General features: G+C 33.1%; 1 protein-coding gene across 1 annotated transcript in view; it reads left to right on the top strand.

The window, feature by feature from the left end:
• LOC108917544 (nose resistant to fluoxetine protein 6-like) overlaps nucleotides 1-14,106 on the top strand; it is a 43,085-nt gene extending 28,979 nt beyond the window's left edge. The window contains exons 7-9 of the mRNA XM_018724198.2: nucleotides 1,229-1,564; nucleotides 6,540-6,872; nucleotides 12,300-14,106. Of these exons, the coding sequence (XP_018579714.2) occupies nucleotides 1,229-1,564; nucleotides 6,540-6,872; nucleotides 12,300-12,518 (888 nt within the window). The 3' untranslated portion in view covers nucleotides 12,519-14,106. The remainder of the gene's footprint in view (nucleotides 1-1,228; nucleotides 1,565-6,539; nucleotides 6,873-12,299) is intronic.
• The last annotated feature ends 317 nt before the right edge of the window (nucleotides 14,107-14,423 follow it).

Below are 14,423 nucleotides of genomic sequence, written 5' to 3'. Positions count from 1 at the left end.
AGCAGTTGCTCGTGAAGGATTCTCCAAACAAGAGGACCACTAATTCCTACCTCGGCTGATATTCTCCGCACACTCGTACCTGGATTCTGCTCTACCAGTGCTAGAATTTCTTCTTCTGCTCTAGGAGTGGATACCGACCTTGGTCTTCCGGATAAATGGCACTGTTTGCTCAAGGAACCGGTATCACGCAATCTTTGGTGAATTCTTCCAAACATGCGTTGTGAAGGAATCTGGCGATTTGGATAAGCGTCAACATAAAGACGTCGCGCTTCGGTGGCGTTCCCATTAGCACGACCATACATGAAATGCATGTCTGTTAATTCTGCGTTAGAGTAACCAGCCATAGCGAAAGAAAACTTGTGCACTGAGAACAACTGTCAAATACGTACTGTTTATTTCACTAAACATCAACCAACTATTATAAGAAAATACACAACGTTTTTGCAAAATAAAAAAAGGGGCTAAAAAACATAAAACATTCCGTATCTCCGCAATCGTTACTTTGCGGACCCATGTTTATTGAGGCTTTTATGCTTATTTTGGTTCATATTACCTCCTTAAATATTTTACACTCTTTTTTTAACACCCTGTATGTACCTAAGTTTGGAGCTACCAGTTTGTAGGAAGCGAGAAAGTAAACTAAAAAACGTTGACAACAAGAAAAGGATAATATGCTGGGTGTTATTATTTCATTACCACTTGATACAGTTATTAATAATGCAATTGTAGATGTACTTAAATTATCTGTATCTGATTTTATGAAATTGTTATGTAGTTTTATACATACCATCTCACTAACCATTTTTTTTTGATAATTAAATTCATTACATAAGATGTTTATTAAAATTATAGCTGTGTATAAGATGATGGGATGCTAATTATATTTGACCCTTTTTGTTGATATGTTTAGGATTACAAGATGATATGTGAAAACTAATTCCGTATTCTGTAATTTGTTTCGTTTCAATGGTTTTTATCATTTTTATGCATGAATATCATCTGCGAATTGTGCATTTTTTGAAATTTATTCGACGTTAGACATAACAGCATTAGAAATATAAAATAGCCATCTGAGATAGAGAATAGTTTTTAAACTGATGGTAAAAGAAATAATTAAGTATGCTACCAAAATAGAAAAGTAAGAATGAACTAATTCATCTCACCAATTATTTTCAGATAATGTTATTTATATTTAGGTGTTTTAATAGAGCTTTTACACTTTTTTCAGTGCATGGCCCATTCCTGGTACCTCCCTTGCGACTTCCACTACTTCATAATAGCGACTTTCGTCTGCCTGTTGGTGAAGAAGGACAAAAAATTGGGACTGGGTTCGATGGCCGCCATAACTATAGCCTCTGTAGTTGTTCCATTTGTCATCACCATCGTGTACGAAAGGCCGGCATTGCTGCACTTTTACCCAGAGTTTCTCACGGGACCGAAAATACACCCAGATTTTCAACTGACTTATACAAAGACACATACCAGGGGTACCCCGTATTGCATCGGGATGTTTACGGGTTACATCTACTATAAATTGAAAGGGTCTAACAAACATGTTTGCAGAGTAAGTATTTAGATTCCTGTTTAGCCACGTTTTAAGACACGTTTTGTAAAATTGTCCTCGTTGATCTGTTGCAATAATCAGTGACAAAATCGAACTCTTCAAGAATGACCTTGGGATTGTAAAGTTCGGTAACTCTGTATATGAAACATAAAACTGGCGTTCGCGTAATATTTTCTATATTTTGAGAAGAAACATTGTCACATGTAATTAGCAATTTGCTTGACACTTGTCCTATATAGGTTCAAAAATTTATTCTTCTGCCTGCAACATACCAAATAGTATACTTTGTCATGTATGATTTCTATAATGTTCTCAGTTATGCCAACAGTTTTTGATGAAATTCCCCGTATCGTCTTTTCATATTTTTCTTTTCCCCTCAAGGAATAACAAAAATTCACAGTTTTACCGTCCATGTATTATTTTTTATTAAAATACTGAGCTGTTAATATTTAAAGGATTGAAACAATGATTTTTATACATAATAAATCATATATTTCTGGGAATGAAATATTATTAAAATAAAAGACAATATTTTAATTTTATTCCCAAAGATATTATGGATATCAAAAAATTGAAGAAAGTACACTTACTTCATTTAAAATAATCCATTTAAAAAGTAATATATATATAGTAGTAAGAGAAGAAAATTCTAAATAATCTATTCTTACATTAAAAAAATACAAAAAGTACAAACCCAAGAGACCCACATATAATTTCCGAAGGAATTGGATGAGCTGAACACAATCTTGTAAAGTTCATGACTTGCTGATGAATTTCGGAGAAAACGTAAATTTTTGGGTGAAAACGCCCAAATATGTGTCAAAACTGATTTTTTCCTAAATTTTATCCAAATATATAATCTTCGTAGTAATTTGAGGCGCTGAACACGATGCCATTGGTAAAATTTACCGATGACCTCGATATTTCCCAGAAAATCCACTATTTAGGTGAAAACTGACCCAAATCTGGGTCAAAACTGATTTTGTCCTAAATTTTATCTAAATACATATATCATTTTCGTAGAATTTTGTCCGAAAAATCTGATTTAAACCGGGGCTCTTTCCTAAAGTTTTGAAAACGCTGAATCCAAATCCGCGCTCAGAATTGCTCCATCACGTAAAATTTTAGAAATATCCTAACCTAGTAAGAAAAAACACGGGATTGCTTCGGTATATATGAGGTTATATTACATCAAGAGGTAATTTTTCTTCACAAAACTCATTATGGGATCTAAAAGTATTACTCTTCTTCAAAATCCATTCTGAATTGATCGAATAACTCTTTTCCTCTCTGAGAAATCATTTCTTAAAATTGATTAGTCTTCCGTATTTATCAATATTCGGAAATTTCAAGATAAATGGGGTCAATTAATTTTCAAAACTATAACATGTTGTCCTCGTTTCAACATTTTTTATATGTTCAGTAATAAAGTAGTACTTCAAAATTTGTGTTTAGATTTTGGATTAATTGAAAATATTTATTTAATCTCTTCCATTTTTTCCTCCAAATGTTTTTTTCCTTTTTCTCATTTATTTGATTTATTCTAATTTTCCCCACAATATGGGAGATTTTCTCGGTATGGAACCATTACATATTCTTGTATCTTATCACTATATCACTATGCGATGCCTCTACAGCGTTTTGCTGACATTCACTGCAGATTTACCGGCCTTAAACGACGTAATTCTTCTGCATGTAAATGTCTGAGTTATTAAAAATAGTTTTACTTAGACTTTTTTCTCAATCTAAATCTTATGTTACTTATTCTACTTATTCAAATATAATATTTTCTGGAATTACGACAATATTAGAGTTGATTGATCTATATCCAATCGTAAAAGCGATATGACAAATTTTGTTTATATCAGTAATAAATTAAATCCCTTCAAGTATTTCAAATAATGATGATCTTAGCTTACCAATGACATAACAAAAGTGAAAACTCTTTCATTATTATTAACAATTTACTGATGCGTGGTCAAATTGCAGCAAAGAATGCGATGAAGATTCTATAAATAATAACAACGTATTTAGGTATTGCTAAATTCACATGGGTTATGTGATGATTATATAACACAGATTTTCCAATTTAAAAAAATTGTAAACATATTTTTGTTTTTTTAACTAATGGTGTTATGGGCAATATTTGTTTATGAAAAATGTGTAGTTCAATTGCAATCATTATCTGAAAAAGACGACATTGTTTACATGTACAGATATGTTAGTACGTATTTGTTTAAAAATATAACAATGCAATTGTGATAAGAATAGTAAATTCCTTATACATTAAGTTTCTTTTGTACTATTAAAAAATCATTATTTGTTAGTGACCTAACACCCACACACGATTCCATTTTCAACAACACTTATTGGAATCCTTCCAATTTATATGCTTATTAAGCGCTCTGACACTTCACTATGGTGGAGCCTTAGTTGTATCCGTTTGAGTATACAGGGTGTTTCATAATTGGATGTCAATATTGAAGGGTGTTAATCAGTGCGTGATTTTAAGACAAAAAGTTCATATAAACATAGGTCCGTTTTCGCTTTATTTTCGATATACAGGGTGATGAATATCTGTTTGTAAAATTGTTTTTTTTTAATAACTCCGAAACTAAATTAGATAGTTTTATAAAACTTAGTATGTGTAAACTAGGTGCAGAGACACGTCTTTTGCATAATAAACGAATTTTCATTTTTAACCAGTGGCGTCCCAATTAACTTCAACCTCATTATTTTGAATGAAAAAAATGATACGCCACTGCATTTTTGAAAAACAAAAATTATTGTATAAATGGTGCTTTATTTTGTAATAAAAAAGATCTCTTGAGTTTTTTTCTTATCTTGCACTGTTTTTTAGTAAAAAAATAAAGAACAACAATAATTATCTGTACGTGGAATGAAGTACTTTTTACACATTTTATGGAAATAATTCTTTTACTAGATAACTTATACACATTATTGTATAATATTATTAATAATTACGATTGACGATCAACAAATAACAATTTTGTGAAACGAAAAAAACAAACAATTACATCAGTTGTTGAAAATGCCCTCCACCTGCAAGGATACATGCTTCAGCTCTTCTTCTCATATTAGTGCGGACTCTTTGAAAAATGTTGTCAGTGTTCCTTATTACATCACAGGAAGCTCTTATGCGATTCCTCAGGTCTTCTACAGTGTTAACCGGAGTGTTGTAAACCAGAGTTTTCAGATGCCCCCATAAGAAGAAGTCCGCACTATTCAAATCTGGGGACCTGGGGGGCCATTGTTGGGGTCCACCACGGCCTACCCATCGGTCATGAAATGTGCGATTTAAATATTCTCTTGCTTCTCGATGGAAATGAGCTGGTGCACCATCATGCATGAACCACATTCTATTTCTAGTTAAAAGTGGCACTTCTTCAAGTAATACGGGCAAATCCTCCTCTAGAAACCGACGATATGTACGGCCGTCTAGCCTTTGTGGCAGAAAAAAAGGTCCAATTAAGTGATTTTCAACAATTCCAACCCAAACATTCACGGAAAATTGTTCTTGATTGTTAAAGTTCACAATTGCATGCGGGTTTTCTTCGGCCCAAACATGATTGTTATGGAAATTTCTTATAGCGTTTCTAGAGAAGTTAGCTTCGTCTGTAAACATTATTTCACAGTCAAACAAGGGATTTTGCGCAATTTTCTCCAAAAACCATTGACAAAAGTTGATTCGCAAAGGAAAATCTCGAGGAAGTAAGGCTTGGACCCGTTGAATATGATACGGGTATAACAGAAAATCGTGAAGAATTCTCCAAACTAGAATGTGCGAGATATTCAAGTTATTTCCAATTTGTCTAGTGCTAATATTAGGATTTTCATCAATTGAATTTAAAACTGCTTCTTCAACTTCTGGAGTTCTAGTAGTCCGATGGGCACCTTTTAATTGATTATTTGGCTTAAAAGTACCTGTTTCAGCCAACGTTCTATGTATGTTTGAGAATGTTCGTCTATCTGGTGTGACTCTATTCGGGAAACGCTCTTGATATAATCGTTTAGCCTCTGGCGCTCTGCCATCAGCCAAGCCATACATGTAATGAATGTCTGCCAACTCTTGATTAGTAAACTCAACCATTATCAAATAACACTGTACAGGTATTTTAAGTATCAAAATTGAGTTGAATGAACTGAACTGTCAAAATTAATAAATCACAACAGTAATCAACAACCACAGCCTACTAGGTAATCTTTATATCATGCTTTCTGTTTGGCTCAATGTGGGTTAGTATGTTGTTCTTTATTTTTTTACTAAAAAACAGTGCAAGATAAGAAAAAAACTCAAGAGATCTTTTTTATTACAAAATAAAGCACCATTTATACAATAATTTTTGTTTTTCAAAAATGCAGTGGCGTATCATTTTTTTCATTCAAAATAATGAGGTTGAAGTTAATTGGGACGCCACTGGTTAAAAATGAAAATTCGTTTATTATGCAAAAGACGTGTCTCTGCACCTAGTTTACACATACTAAGTTTTATAAAACTATCTAATTTAGTTTCGGAGTTATTAAAAAAAAACAATTTTACAAACAGATATTCATCACCCTGTATATCAAAAATAAAGCGAAAACGGACCTATGTTTATATGAACTTTTTGTCTTAAAATCACACACAGATTAACACCCTTCAATATTGACTTCCAATTATGAAACACCCTGTATACTAAGCAACAAAAGAACGTTTCAAATGCACTGGCGCAGGCTTAACATATTATTGGAACACTATGCAAATTGAAAGACACATTATAATTTCTATGCAGAGAATACACACAATTTTCTTATCGGATTTAGAAGTACGTACTAAAAATTATAGTTTGGTATATTTATGTTAGTTAGTTTGATCATTATAACGCCTATAAAGTAATCGTCATGTTTATTAAATTATTAAACAGAGTAAAAGAATCCCACTTTGATAAAAATCACCTCAATGTATTTTTTACAGACCCAGTCGTTTGCCATCGTAATGGGATCCCTATTCCTCATGCTCGTATCTTTGTTCAGCGGAATGGTGTTCTACGACCCCTACCACTCCTACAATTCAGTGGAATCAGCAGCTTACGCGGCCCTTCACAGACCGGCTTGGGCCTTAGGCAGCGTGGGACTGATATACGTGGCTAGTTTTGGTCACGGCAGTTTCCTGAAGAAGGTCTTGTCTTGGTCGCCGTGGATTCCCCTCAGCAAACTGGTTTACGGCGCCTACTTGACTCACTTTCAGTTCCAGTTGCGATCCGCAGCTGTCTTCAAGAACCCGAAGCAGATCGCCTACTTTGATGTGGTACGTAGTAAGATAAAAATTTTTGGTTTGCTATTACCGTTATTTTTTATTTAGTATTCACGAAGTCCGGTAGACTTTCGAAAGCGATTAGCAAACTAGATCATGATATTTTGTTACTTGAATGGTGAATCTCACTTGTGATCAAGGTTTCAGCACGTGCTGCAATATCATGACATTTAGTCGAATGACCTTCGACAACCACAGATGTGCCGCTAGATTCCAAATTAGGGTCACTTATTTTCACGATATTTACTAATGACATTGTGAGTTTCTGCCACTGTTCAAATGGGAATAACAGCCTAGATAATAATTGAGCCCTAACCCTGATAAATGAAGCGTTTTGATCTACACAAAGAAATCTCAGCCAATTACCATATTGAAGGAAATGTTTTGAATAGATCGAAAAATCAAGGTGATCTTGGTCTTTATTTTTTGACACCAAACTGAGTTTCTAGAAAGAATTACTTCTTCTGTTAACAACAATTTTGAATTTGTTGGAAATTGTAAGGAATTTTCCAAAAGAGCATACCATAACTCTTTTATACAATAGCTTTGGCAGGCCCAAGTGAAGTACTATTTTTTCTGAAATAGAATAGAATTTAGTGACATTCAAAGGCAATTTATTCAGATCGCTGACGCTACACATTGATAATAATCATCAACAACACAGAACAATTTCAAGTCGTAGACATAGAGCAAAGAGTTTACATTACATGTTGGCAGCAATATCATTAATTAATAAACTAAAGAACAAGAGTCCCAAGGCGGAACCTTGAAGAGCGCCAGAGGTTTCATCAAATTTAACAGATTTGAGGCCAAATATTCCATGCTTAATCTTAGCCCTAAACATCAGATGTTTGAATTGTTGTATACGAACCAAAAAAATGTAACATATCAATAAGTTTTTACATAATGACAAAAGTGTCAAGAAGGAGGTATATAGTGGACAACAACTTGGTCAAATTAGTACCATTAAAAGGATGGTCACCAAATAATGGAAGAGAATTCTGAAAACTCATTAATGTTGTCTCGTGAATGTAAGGAATTATCGCTTGGAATGGTTTCAAATCGAAAGCTTATTGAAAAAACCTTTGTTACCAATGACCGAATGAAATTTTTCTTTAGAGACGATTATTTTAAATGTTCAAAAAATTTTATTTTTTATTTTCAGTGCAAATACATGTACAGGGTAGCCCATCGAAAACGTACCGCAAGGCATTACAGGGTAGTAAAGAACTTTTCGGCAAAATCCAAAAACAGGTGAAATTTGTTTCTGAGGGGGTCAACTTTTGGCTTAAAGAGCATACCAAAATCTTCAATCCCCTAAGTGGGGGTGCTATCCCCTATATTTTTTCAAATGGAAATGGGGGTCAAGTGGGGGGTCATTAGAAAGGGCTTTTAATTCTCTATACATCGATTCTTACTTTTTGAAAATCGATTCATTATTTTAGAAAATATGCAGCTTTGAAAATACGAACAATATTTTTGACGAGAAATGCGAAAATCGATTTAATTTTACTTCAAAACTTACGGTATTAGTCAAGTAAATGCTGAAAATGTTGTCCGCCAACTTGCATACAATGATACAGGTTGTCTTCAAACCGTTGTCGAACATTCTGGAGCACTTGCGGTGTTACTTCGCGACATACATTAATGATTCGTCCTCGCAGATCTTCCAAGGTATCAGGTGGAGTGCTGTAAACTTTGCTTTTAATGTGCCCCCAGAGAAAGAAATCTAAAGGATTTAAGTCGGGTGACCGAGGGGGCCACTCAATTGCACCTCTTCGTCCTATCCAGCGTCCTGGAAACGTCTCATTTAGGTAATTGCGCACATTGAGCGAGTAATGTGGAGGAGCTCCGTCTTGCTGGAAAATCAGTTCGTGTTCATTGTAAGCAGGGTCGTCCTCTATGATATTTGTTAGAGCTGGGTCGATGACATTTTGTAGTAAATCCAAGTACATATCGCCTGTCAAATTTCCAGGAAGGAAAAAAGGACCTACAATGGAATTTCCAAAAATACCTGCCCATACATTCAACTTCTGGGGGTGTTGGGAGTGTGTCTCATGGAAAATCCTTGGATTGGTATCAGCCCAGTAACGACAATTATGGCGATTCACTAAACCATTCAAGAAGAACGTACACTCGTCCGAAAAACACACATTAAAGAGGAAATTATCGTTTATCGCTCGTTCAGTCATTATTTCGCAAAATTGCAAACGACGATCAAAATCGTCTTCATTTAGCTCTTGCACTAGCCGAATCTTATAAGGATGGAATTTGTATTTTTTTAATATTCGTTGGACACTTGTACGACTCACTCCTGTCGCAGTAGCCAATTGCATTGTACTCAGCGTACTATCCATTGCCACTTGCCCCAATACCGCTATTTCCGTAGGTTCATTTAGTACCGGATTTTCAACCTGCCTCTTTTTGTTATGAACGGAGCCAGTTTCGCGAAATTTGGCCACCAATTCGCGAACAATTTTTCCAGACGCATGTTTCTCAGGATGCCGTTGGTTGAACAGTTCGGCGACCCGATTTCCGCATTCATTGTTTTTGAAAAAAAGCTCAATAATTTCTACTCTTTCTGGAATTGAGTACACCATAATTAATCAATTTAAAAGACTCGGCAGTATTGGTACTCTTCAACTACAAGTCACAAGACAGTTATCTAGCAACTTCTTGTGGCCTATCTAAATACGAAACAAAAAGCGGACAATTTTTTGCTCACCAAAATCAGGCTAAAGAATTCGCAAATCAAAAAAAAAACAGCGAATTCTTTTGAAGGAATTTACCAAGCTAATACCGTAAGTTTTGAAGTAAAATTAAATCGATTTTCGCATTTCTCGTCAAAAATATTGTTCGTATTTTCAAAGCTGCATATTTTCTAAAATAATGGATCGATTTTCAAAAAGTAAGAATCGATGTATAGAGAATTAAAAGCCCTTTCTAATGACCCCCCACTTGACCCCCATTCCCATTTAAAAAAATGTGGGGGATGGCACCCCCACTTAGGGGGTTGAAGATTTTGCTATGCTTTTTACGCCGAAAGTTGTCCCCCTCAGAAGCAAACTTCACCTGTTTTTGGATTTTGCCGAAAAGTTCATTACTACCCTGTAATGCCTCGCGGTACACTTTCGATGGGCTACCCTGTATAGTGAATGTAATTGCTCACTATTAAGAACAATGATTTAGAATAACTTGTACTACAAAGTAATTAAATATATAATATTTAGAAATAAGATAGAGAGAATATTACGTAAATGTCATACAGGTTTTGTTTTTTTATTGAATTTTTACATTTTTTAAATCAACTCATTCTTCTGATTACAAGATGACATAATATGACATCATACATTAACAAAACATCCAGCTACTACTCAAAATGAAATTTTGACAGTTGAGTTAAATTTTCATTGGCAATGTCAAAGTTTACATAACTAAAATCGCTGTTTTCCATGAAAAAATTGAATTGATAATTTGAAAAATCTGGCTTTATTTCATGTGAAAATTACACTTTTGATTGTTTGAACTTTGATATTGTCAACAAATATTTAATTGAACTTGATTGGAGTAATAATTGAATGCTTTGTTACCAATGCAATCTTGAACTACTGATTTAACCGGATTCATATCTTTCCACAATTTTTGCGTGATTTAACTCTAGACGCTCAAAGTTTGAAAGAAATATTAATTACAAAAACTTACGAAATTATAAAAAAATATTATGAGGCAAATGATTTTCTAAAATTAATTGTAACAATAGAGTATTTAGCTCTTTCATTATTAGGAGCAATTTTTTATTTTAATTATGTATTACTTAAAGAGAAACATGTTATAAGTTACATTAATAAAACATAACCATTAAAATATTAAAACACTCATACATTATAATTATTCGCAGTATTACTCAATTAGACTGAAATCATTTAAGCATATTTTGCAATGGTTTTCACATTTTTATATAACACTTATGTGCAAATTTCGAATAATGAATTTAGACAAGTCCACATAACTCATAACCATAACATTTCTTCAAAATACTTTCACAGACACTAAAACAAGAAATGTGGCCTATTCTTTTGGTCAGACCCTATTTTGGTTATATTTTTAGATCCGCCGGACACGAATCTCAAGTCAATTTTGCGCCAGCACCCACTATTTTTTAACAAACGCTTCCTAAAATCATCCGAAAATGTGAATGTTCTTAAGGATTGTAATGTTGTGGAAATCCCTATATTTTCGAACCAGCTGAACATGATTCTGGAAACAGGAAGGAATAAGAAGAGGTATACGATGACAGTTAAATGGACAGTAAATACGAATACCATGGGATGAAAAGAAACGGTTAATCAGAACGAGTTAGAGAATTGAAAAAGAAAAAAATTCTGTCTGAAGGAACCAAATCATCGTTGTATCGATCATGTGAAACAAGTTCTCGGACTTTTCTTCAGATGAAGAGGATACGTTGTTGTATTGTTCCGATTTTAGAGGCTTAAAAGAGTTAAAACACAACGATTATAAAGACTACGAGTGGAGGTTATTCATTGACTCCTCAAAAGGAAGCCTGAAGGTAGTTCTTCTACGTAATGCATATAGGTTTGCTTCAGTTCCAATAGCATACTCAACTAAATTGAAGAAGTATGTTTGAAGAAAGAAGACATTCAGAGCACAAATGGTAAATTTATGAATATTTCAAAATAGTTACTATTATCTTAGAACAGCAATCACTATTTACTAGATATTCCGGTTTTCTGTGTTTATTGGACGATAGAGATAGGAAGATGAGCAAAAAACTTGTCCTAACCAAGGAGATCTGAATCCAGGATCTTTACACGTTACTCAAAGGTTTTTGCAAGACCAATCCAAGGTTCTGCTTCCTCCACTAGACATAAAACTTGGATCAATGAACAATTTGGGAGCTTTGGACAAAGAAGATGAATGCTTGGAAAATACATTTCCAGAAATGTGATGTGGTATAATGGAGGAGTACTGTTGGATTTTGAAAAGAGAATTTAAGGTTATAGGTAAAAAGAAGACAATAAGGTTTCCTACAAGCGTTGGTTAAAAAAAACTATAGATTTAGACTACAAGTGCCTAAATCGCATACATCCCTAGTATATTTGTGACACACCCTATTATATGCATGAACTAAGTGGATTGACATTTTTTCAAAAGTAGTCGATGCTTACGCCAAACTGACTTCAAATTCATGTTCAGCGCTTCTGAAATTATGCGGACTGGTGCCAAATTAACTTCAGATTCATATTCAGCGAGTCCGAAAACTTAACAGATTATGTAAAAGAGAACAGACCTTTTTTTATTTTTTATGCCTGTGAAATTGTTCTTGACTAATCAGCAAAAAATTGATTTAAAAAAACAGAGGAAAGCCTATAATCGATTTTGAAAATTATGTTTTTCTTCTAGTTTGCTCTAGCAGTGGCTGACGCTGTTCTAGCCTTCGTTGCTGCCTTGGTTCTCTACCTTATGATCGAAGCGCCTTTCAGAAAAATATTCAGAGAACTCATGTTCCCGTCCAAAGACAGTACACCTAAAGTTGTGGCCGAGCACCCCACAATGGAGGAAAACATGATAAATAATAACAACAACAACAACAATAACAATTGCCAAGACAGTAGACTTTAGCTTGTAACTAGATAATAGTGTTCAATAAACAATGCATATGAGAACATGTTTGTACAAAATAAGTCTAGTTTTGTACAGCTGTGGACAAAAAAAAGGTTCCGGCCTAAAACGTTTAAAGATGTTTAAATTTTCTTTTCCAGGAATCTTTGAAATTTATGTTGGAGACTTTTAATTGATCACAGCTGTACATTTATGTAGAATGATTTAAAAAACTGTTGACAAACTTTTACGGTGGAAAATACATTAGACACAAAGTGGTAATAGACATGGAGTATTTAAAACCTCCTTGGCAAGTTTAAGTTTTCTTCAAATATTTTTGTAAGCCATTTGGATCTTTTTTTAAGAAAATGACCTCGTTTTTCTTGCATAACTTTTACCATTTTACAAGTTAGACGGTACATTCAAATAAATGTAGAATTTATTCACCTAAATAATTTTATTTAAATGTGTCCAAAAAGACGTTCCAGTAGCTTGGCATAATTTTTCAGAAAACTAAATAAAAATGAACATGTCTTAATGTTTTCACGTTGCAATTCAATTTTAGTTTCAATATCTTCACTTGTGCTTAAGCTATTTAGAATTACATTTTCCTTGAAAACTATAACGCTCTTTATCTCGCTAAAAAGGCGTCGAGACGCTAGTTTATTAAGATTTTTTGTCTCCCTTTCCCATGTACTTTCCACTCTAGAAGTATGTCCATGGTTTTCTTAATCAACCTGTATAAATTTATCTCTTAAAAATACTTTTTAAGTATTAAAATTGACAAATGCTAAATTTTATTAGTATTTGCTATACATAAATAATATACAAGGTGTTGTAGTATTCCGTAGATAAAATTGTACAGTTAATTCTTTGTCCAAAAGTAAAACATATGGACAAAAGTTTGCAAAAGCATCATTTTTTAAATGAAGGGTGATACAGATTTAGTAGGTACATATTTTTTTAATTATCCTCTTTTAATTTACATTGTTTTCTTTTTAAAGATAATTGGATCAAATTCAATATGCACAATAGTTTTTGAAGATCGAGGTAATATACAAATTATATACAATTTTTACATTACCAAAATCCTCTGAGTTGTCTTACGTTTTTAGTCAAATCAACACTGATTGTTCTCCTGGAAAAAGACAGCAATTCTGTTTAATTCTTGTACTTTTTGATTTTATGAATGTTTGCTGTATATTTAATTATTTCAAAGATATTTGTTAAAATTGACTCAAGCAAATTTGACATTTTGTATGTGGCTTATTGGTAAGTTTTAAGCAAATTTGTAACAATATATTCAACCACCTGTAAACGTGAAAATAATGAAACTAAATAAAAAGTTATAGAACTGTCACATTAAAAACGAAGCGTTTGCATATCTACTTTCATATGAACTTTTTTCCCATTTTTGACCAAAAAATAACCTGTACAATATCATCGGTGGAATATTGCAACACCCTATATAATCAGATGAAACAAAAAGAATAAATATTTGAAATTCTTTGTCTAATTCAAGATTTTTTAATTGCACTAAATAAGTTATATTGGTGTCATACATCTACTAAGGTGCTTATTCACAACATGATGTCTATTATATTTGTTTATACATTTTAATAAATATAATTAGGAAATAAATTGTTCTTTTATTGTTTTCAGTCAAATATAGATTTTTCCTCTTAAACAATATTCGCTTGTTATTTAGATTATTATTAGTAGTACCTAGTTAGAAAATTGTAATGAATAGTAGCAATAACCGCACAGTTATAGTAATATGACAATAACTAATCCTAGTTATGTTTTTTTGTAGTTACTATTTTCTGATCTTTGCAAGATATGGCTATTTCAGTAATCAGAATTGATCAAACTACAAAACGTCGCTTGAAACTAATAATAATCAGAATTGTTAAAACTTATTGAGAA

Source organism: Anoplophora glabripennis, unplaced genomic scaffold, assembly GCF_000390285.2.
Source record: "Anoplophora glabripennis isolate ALB-LARVAE unplaced genomic scaffold, Agla_2.0 scaffold57, whole genome shotgun sequence".
In the NCBI taxonomy this organism is placed as follows: domain Eukaryota; kingdom Metazoa; phylum Arthropoda; class Insecta; order Coleoptera; family Cerambycidae; genus Anoplophora; species Anoplophora glabripennis.
Note: the sequence above shows the minus strand (reverse complement) of the source record. Positions and strands in the feature narration are given on the sequence as shown.